A 7,833-nucleotide genomic window follows, 5' to 3' on the forward strand; every position below is an offset into this window, starting at 1 on the left:
TAGCAAAAATACTAAATTTTATCCAATAAAACATTTATTTAGTTGTCAAGGGCTTGTTCGGAACAGGTTGTTTCTGTTGCTGTCCTCTTGGTAACAGGACTCAGACTCAGAACAGTGTATCTGTTAACGTCTTTTCCATTGCAGTACTCAGACTCAGTACTTGCTCTGTTAGTGTCTTTTCCCTGACAGGACTCAGACCCAGAACAGTGTATCTGTTAACGTCTTTTCCATTGCAGTACTCAGACTCAGATCTTGCTCTGTTATGGCGAGTTCACACTGCACGATTTTAGCCCGATTTTTCACTCACCGACAGGTTTTGGTGACCCGACGACTTTGAAAATCGTGCAGTGTGAATTCGGCATTAGTGTCTCACCCCTACAGGCCGGAGACTCAGAACAAGAAGTGTCTTTTTGGAAGGTACCTTTATCTCTTTTTCCATTGAGGAGGAGATTGCATTCTGGCGCTTCTCCATTTCCAGGCTGTGATTGGCTGTTTCCATCAGAGTGGTGGGACACAGTGTGGCCCACCCTTCTTTCCTCCCGTGGAACTTATTTGCATAGTCCAAACACACATTTAGAAAAGTGTCACTAAAGCTTGACCAATGCATTATTCACTTACCAAACCACAACCAGAATACCTCTGGCAATGTTACGAACACATTAAGTCCAAACATGATGAAAGAAGACTGAACTGTCATGCATGCATTAATTTGTCCATTAACACCTGAGTTTGTGTAAGATGTTGCACTACACATTGCTGTCACTGAGAATACTTATTTCTCTGAATAAGTATGAGATGTGTGTGTTGTAGTTTGCATCAGTTTAAGGTTTGAGAACATAGTTATGAATGGATTTGGATGGAACTTTGTGATCTCTCTTTGTTTCACCCACTGCTGCTGCATCCAGAGGTCCTAAGGAAATTTTATGGCGGTCACAGGCCAAAACCTTAGGAATCAGTCTGTTGGCGGGTGAAGGTCAGAAACTGCATTTTGACCAATGAGAAGTCCGGTCCTTCCCGGGCTTTGTACCAAAGGTCTTCTTCTTGCCCTCTAAGAGGTGTCTGGCTGTTGTCCTGGCATCTTTATCTGATGGCGTTGGACAGTTTGCTTATGTTAGTCCACCAAGATCCAATCAAAATGTAGCAAACCTTTGTCCACTATAGTGGTCAGAGAGGGGCCCCGCCATAAACTGGGCCCTGGAATGTGCTGTCCACTACAACTGCAAGACCTGAAGTGGGTGTGTCAGAAACAGGGAGATATACAAAATGTGCAGTGCTGGGGGTACTTCATGGAGAGGTTTGAGAACCACTGTGTTAACCCATCTCAGTCCAATCCACGCATAATAAAGAGGTTGTTTTCATTATAGAATATTGGGAACTGATTTATCCCAATGTTTCTAACTAAGGATTTCAGGTATACAAGATGTGACCATAAACATTGTTATTTTCTACAATTCTAGCTGTTTTGATAATTGATACTCACAACACTAATAGGTTATGCTAAGCTAACAGGTAAGCAAATTCATTTTTTAAGAATATTTTCTAATAATTGAACATTAAAAGTACTAATATCAATGATAACATTTAAATGAATATTATATTGTATAGTATGTAGATCTGTATTTCAGTCCAATGACCGCATTAATTAAGGGTCTGAACTTGCAAATGATGATAATAATGCCTTGCAGTTCAGTAGAACATTGATCTTGTCTCATACATGTGTAAGGAAAAGGAATTAAAAAGAGCATTCTCCAAAATGACTTTAGATTTTACTTTTGACAGTGACTGTTAAGCTTCAGTTTTAAAAGGTTGTCTGATTCATTTTGTGATATGCAGCTCTTGTTACAACCACAAGCACTGTACTAGTATAAACAGACACTTATGTTTACTGTATAAATAGAGTGAAAGATGCAACTTCAGATAATTAAGGAAAGTTTTATCAATGTTGTCAAAAAATTAATTCAGTGAATTACAGAAAGCATTATATGACTTCCAAAAATGGTTGCTAAAAATGGTTGAAGAAACTCCTGACCTAAACCTTAAAAAATGCAGTTTGTTCCCCTAAAGTGCTGTTGCTACCTGATCTGACCCTTTTGTTTGTGAAACCTAATGAAGTCAGGTGTATTCCTTCATATAAAATAATACCTTTACTTAAAACCACTTAATTTAGATAATACAACATAAAGCAAATTTTTAGGTTACATGATAAAATACATTTTACATATAGTATGCGTATATATGTATGGAGGTCCTACTTTATAACCATAATTAGCATTTTTAGCTTCCCTTTTCTTTTTTAGCCTCCTTCAATTCCTATTTCTCAGTTACAGTATAATTGTATTACTGCCAGTTGCTTAATTTCAGTTAATTTATCTGTAAAACAGATATTTACTTACTTACTTACTTACTTACAGTTTTAAGTTGCAGCATGCATCCAAAGACACCCAAGCACACATCTCTTTGAAAAATGTCTCTGGGCTATACACAATTCTACACTGTCAGTCTCTCCTCCACAGTATTAATTACACTGTTCAGATTTATCCTATATCAACCACAAACAAAATAATTAAAGTATCTGAGGGCAGGTCATTGACTAAAATCTTCACAAGTGTCAGCATAAACACTTACAATAAAGCAGCAGTGTTACAGTATGACACAGTTATGCATTTCATAATTGAATATCCATTAAATTAATGTAAAATTTGTATTACATACAGCTATAAAGCAAACATGTTGTAAATAAATACTGTTTCATTTCAAGAGCAATTAAAATACTCTCTTTAAATATGATGCAGTTTTGACTTAAATTAGTGGTAGCGTAGACAATGTTAAGGTTATTATAAAGGTTAGAATTAGATAACAGAAATAACAAGCAATACAAAAATAATAAAATGGCTTTGCCATCATTTACAAGAAGTTCATATAGAGAGTTATGTTGTTATGCAAGGAGTCTCTATATATCAGGATGTTCAACTGTGTGTCCACTAGTGGAGCTTTTGGATTGAAATTTTTTACACTCAGCACAAGACTGACACACTCTGGATGTTGTCAGCACACAACTGTGATCATATACATCAGTCTTTTGAAGTCAATTGACAATTCTGAGTGAGGAACAGACCGAAATTTAATTGAAATTTATTCACATATACTGCAACAGTTACATGCTTGGTCCTACCTTTCATTTACTTTTTTACTTAAAAATAATTCATTGTTCTCAGAAATATTAGCCGACAGTATATATGGTTTTCTTTCTTTCTTTCTTTCTTTCTTTCTTTCTTTATGTATTTATGAATTTATGTATGTGTTTGTTTATTTATTTATGTAATATTTTTTATCAGTTGTATACATTTGACTGAACAGTATGGCACTGTACAGAAAAGTGGTAATTTTTAAATTATTACATGCCTAATTGCTTTTTGTTTTTAGTCTATGGTTCTGAAAACAATTATTCTGAACTAAACAGGCCAACTCTTTATCAAAAATCCTTTGCATACCCCAAAACAGTACTACAGGACTAGATAGTCCACCGAGGGCTTGATTATAGTAACTTGTTTAGTAGTGTCATAACCAAGACTAGTGGATAGAAAGACTGTATGCATGTTGATAACCAAAGTCTGTCCTGCAGGGATTTTGAACTTCTTTAAGAGGAATGGGTATATCATCTGGTTTGGTTCCATTCAGGCGATCTCTTACCTATTGAAACATAAAAGTTACTTTTAGAAATTTTAGAAAAAGGTTCAGTGAGCAAACAGGGCAGTAGATTTAATATCATACTGAATTTGAAACTGATATATGCACGACTGTGTGTGCATTGCTCTTACTTCCTCCACCTCTCTGAACACTCTCAGCAGGTTTCGTCCCAGAGCATCTCTGATCTCTTCATCTGACCATTTACGCCTAAGAAGTTCAGCCACCAGGTTTGGGTATTTTGATACATCCTCTAGACCATCTGGCACCCTGTTCAAAAGCATTGTTTATTAATGGCTATGTATGTAGTCCTGTTATTTGTCTTAAACAATTAAAGGCATTTCTCATTGCATACAATACACATGCTTTGCAAATGTGAAATGTACCACAATGCCATCAAGCTGCATAATCATTAGATTAGAAGTCAGGCAGTCTATTCAGGCATGCTTACCTTGGCACACCATCATAATCTCCTCCAAATCCAATGATACTAGAGCCAGCCACTTTCTTGATATGGTCAAAGTGATCTGAATTTCAAATAGAGAAGTGGAGTCACATATTAATGTCTTGCCTTATATCATAAAGTGCTCAATGAAGAAGTGCTATGGAGGGTAGCAGACACTGAGGTTGCTTTCAAAATGACTCACCAGCAACATCTGAGATGTTAGCAGTTTTTTGGCAGGTAACATAGTCATTATAAAAATTAACCATGACAATCCCTTTCTTTTCTTTCTGAAATAGAAACATTTTGGGAAATTAACATTTTAATTGTACACTCCTTTTATATACACACAAATTACAAACCAGATTTTTACATTTTCTGAATAATATGCGAGACCTTAAGCCTGTAAAGCCTAACATATGAAATCAAATAGTCAGAAAAATCAAATAGTATGATAGGAGAATATGGAGCTCATACTCAAGGAGAAAAAAAAACACATCAGTTTTATTCACATGCCCAAACTGAGCAGAAATATGCAATTTACTGCAATTGCTAATTTTTATATCGGTAAAAAATAAGATGGAAAATAAACGTTTCTTAAAAGCTTATTATCATATTTGATTTATCATATTTGATACTCACAATTTAAAATCATTTTCCTAAAAATAATATGTATGGATAATCAGGTAAACCTAAATGTTTGTTATATTACAATATAACAATATTACAAACAATTTAAAAGTTATTCTTACATTTACTTCCATTTCTAATCAGTAAAAAAGATGTGTACCACGATGGTTTTAGAATTATACTGAAAGGACTTTTATTTGCTAATAATGTATAAACTATCAATCAGAGAACAGAAGTCGTGTTGTAGATTGTTTATAATAGTGTTTTCAGCAACATTTTAATCATTTTGATAATTTAGAGCAGCCTTTGTAGAGTCAACGGGATAGCTCACTAAAAAAAAGAAAATTCTGTCATCATTTACTCACCCTCATGTTGTTACAAACCTGTTTCTTTCACAAGTAGATAATATTGAAGATATTTTGACGGTAGTTATTGACTTTTATAGCATGGAAAAGAAATACAGGTTACCAACATTCTTCAAAATATCTAGGGTGAGTAAATGATGACAGAATGTTAATTTTAGGGTGAAATACCTTTTTCCTGTGCAATTGCTGTAGCTGCTGCCACAATTCTGAAGTGTTTTTAGTGTTTAAGAGTGCTTTTAAGCATTGCTGTGTTGTTGCTAGGGTGTTTGACCCAGGTCTCTGTGATGTTATTTCACCCATAGGCGGAGCATTGTGTAAGGCTGGGCAAGGCTTAGCCTTCCCCTGGCACATAGGTCTGAAATTAACTAAGTCACAGCTGCCGCGAATAAAGTAAAAATGAAATGAAAAGTGTTGATTACGGCATTAAATTTATATATGTTCATTCCACATCATATTTCTTTTTACACATTTACAGCATTGCACAATTTAACCAATCACACACGATTCTGTTGATCTTATGAATGCAATGGCCAATTAGAGGCGTTCAGATTTGTTATCGCTGAAATGTTCTGTTCAGCGTGAGCACTCGCTGACTGAATTCTGCATTCCTGCAAATTCTCTCATCATAAACAGAGTGCAGATGTGGTCTATGTACAATGTAAGTAAGAGATTCATTCCTCATACAGGGTAGACAGCTTAATTGATTATAATGGGTGTTGTTAGAGAGTGCTTAAACTCGTGATAGACTTAAGTCAGTGATAATGTTCTTTACTGTAAATGTTCTTTTTTGTTCTTGTAAATGTTCTCGCATTCTGTATATAATTGATTTGCTGTTGGAATAACTGTGGAAACTGAAGCGTTATAATTAGTAACTTCCAATGTTTTTATTCAACTGTGATCGTTAAATACAAATTCAGTCCTATTAAAAATATTTTATGACACCCATATTGCCTAAAAAGACGGTTTGATTAACGTTGGTGGACTTGAACTTGAAAAATGGTGTGCATTGACGTCTTTCTGTGGTTGAACAACCCTCTACGCACACCTTGGCAATATAATCGCCATTGGCTAGTACATTTTTTTGTTTACTCGCCAGACTGATATACTATTTTTCACACACACACACACACACACACACACACACACACACACACTGAGGACCAGCCAGTCCCAGAGTCTCTGACACACTGCAGGGCCAGTATTATTAGAACATATGGCTCATATTCTTCTGTGTGAAATACATAAAAATAAAAAGTGTGTCTGTAAATGTACTTCTCAAAGAATTTCTTACTTGCAACCTTCTGATGTTCATTCATGTTTATTTCATGCTATAACTAATAAAGAGGGAGAGATGAATGATTCACGTGTCGCTTGAACTGAGGCGCTACAGCGATCTGTCATGACACATTAAAGTTATGTACATAACCCTCGGTTACGTACGTAACCCTCGTTCCCTGATGGAGAGAACGGAGACGTTATGTCGAATTACATATGGGGTCTCACTTGGGAGGCCAATCATCTCTGAGTTTAAGAGAAAATGGCAATGAAAATTGGCTAGTGGATTTTGCATACCTGAGCCACTCCCCGTGCATACAGGTATAAATAGGCGACAGGTGCATCCACTCTTCAGGTTTTACGCTGAGGAGCCGAGAACGTGTCCCGGCAACAGCGAACGGTTCAAGGTTGTAGCATGGGAACATAACGTCTCCGTTCCCTCCACCAGGGAACGTGGGTTGCATATGTAACCGAGACGTTCCCTATCTGTCGGTCACTACGAGTTATGTCGAACGACATATGGGGTCCATGGAAAACGCCACAACCTGAAAGTACATTGCTGCTGGAGAAGGCCATGCTGCTGTTCCGTCCACAAAAAAAGTTTTTGGAAGGCATTTCAACCTTCAGTGAAAGATTGCTTCAAATCTTTCCTATTTGTTCTTTCAGCCTGGCAGAACGATGGGGAAGCGAGCCTTAAGGGAAATGGTCGCTACGGAGACCACATCCTACCCGTATGGAGGTGACATGTGGAGATACTAATATGGACTGACCCAGGGGGCAGTACTACATATGGAATGGGTCTCTGAGGCAGGTCCTACCTTAGAGTAGGTCGAACGACATATGGGGTCCATGGAAAACGCCACAACCTGAACACGTCATAACCCTATGGCGCTGCAATTGTTGACAAGCCGTGGCGTGCCACAAAAGCTACGTTAAGGTCGTAACCTTCCCAAAGCCCCACCGCAAATTCACTGACCTTGGTACCGAAGGGGACCAACGGTGAGTACATTGCTGCTGGAGAAGGCCATGCTGCTGTTCCGTCCACAAAAAAAGTTTTTGGAAGGCATTTCAACCTTCAGTGAAAGATTGCTTCAAATCTTTCCTATTTGTTCTTTCAGCCTGGCAGAACGATGGGGAAGCGAGCCTTAAGGGAAATGGTCGCTACGGAGACCACATCCTACCCGTATGGAGGTGACATGTGGAGATACTAATATGGACTGACCCAGGGGGCAGTACTACATATGGAATGGGTCTCTGAGGCAGGTCCTACCTTAGAGTAGGGATGGAACAACTGCCAGAAAAGACTGACAGAGCGGGTCTGTCAAGGGAAGACACAGGTTTACCGAGAGGGAAACCTTACCGTGGAAGAATACACATATGGGATTACCCGTAGGGAATCAAGCCATATGGACACCTAGCCCAGTACAGGGGCTGGCC

The 7,833-nt window shown here is 37.7% G+C and overlaps 1 protein-coding gene across 1 annotated transcript in view; it reads right to left on the reverse strand.

Moving 5' to 3' along the window:
* Positions 1-3,570: 3,570 nt before the first annotated feature.
* The window catches only part of LOC107733240 (dipeptidase 1-like), a 16,570-nt gene continuing 12,307 nt past the window's right edge, over positions 3,571-7,833 (reverse strand). Inside the window, exons 7-10 of the mRNA XM_016544802.1 lie at positions 4,332-4,412; positions 4,136-4,211; positions 3,819-3,954; positions 3,571-3,690 (exon numbers count right to left, since the gene is read on the reverse strand). Coding sequence (XP_016400288.1) covers positions 3,571-3,690; positions 3,819-3,954; positions 4,136-4,211; positions 4,332-4,412 — 413 coding nt within the window. The remainder of the gene's footprint in view (positions 3,691-3,818; positions 3,955-4,135; positions 4,212-4,331; positions 4,413-7,833) is intronic.

The sequence above is a fragment of the Sinocyclocheilus rhinocerous genome, unplaced genomic scaffold (genome assembly GCF_001515625.1).
Source record: "Sinocyclocheilus rhinocerous isolate Xijiao unplaced genomic scaffold, SAMN03320098_v1.1 scaffold1391, whole genome shotgun sequence".
NCBI classification, from domain to species: domain Eukaryota; kingdom Metazoa; phylum Chordata; class Actinopteri; order Cypriniformes; family Cyprinidae; genus Sinocyclocheilus; species Sinocyclocheilus rhinocerous.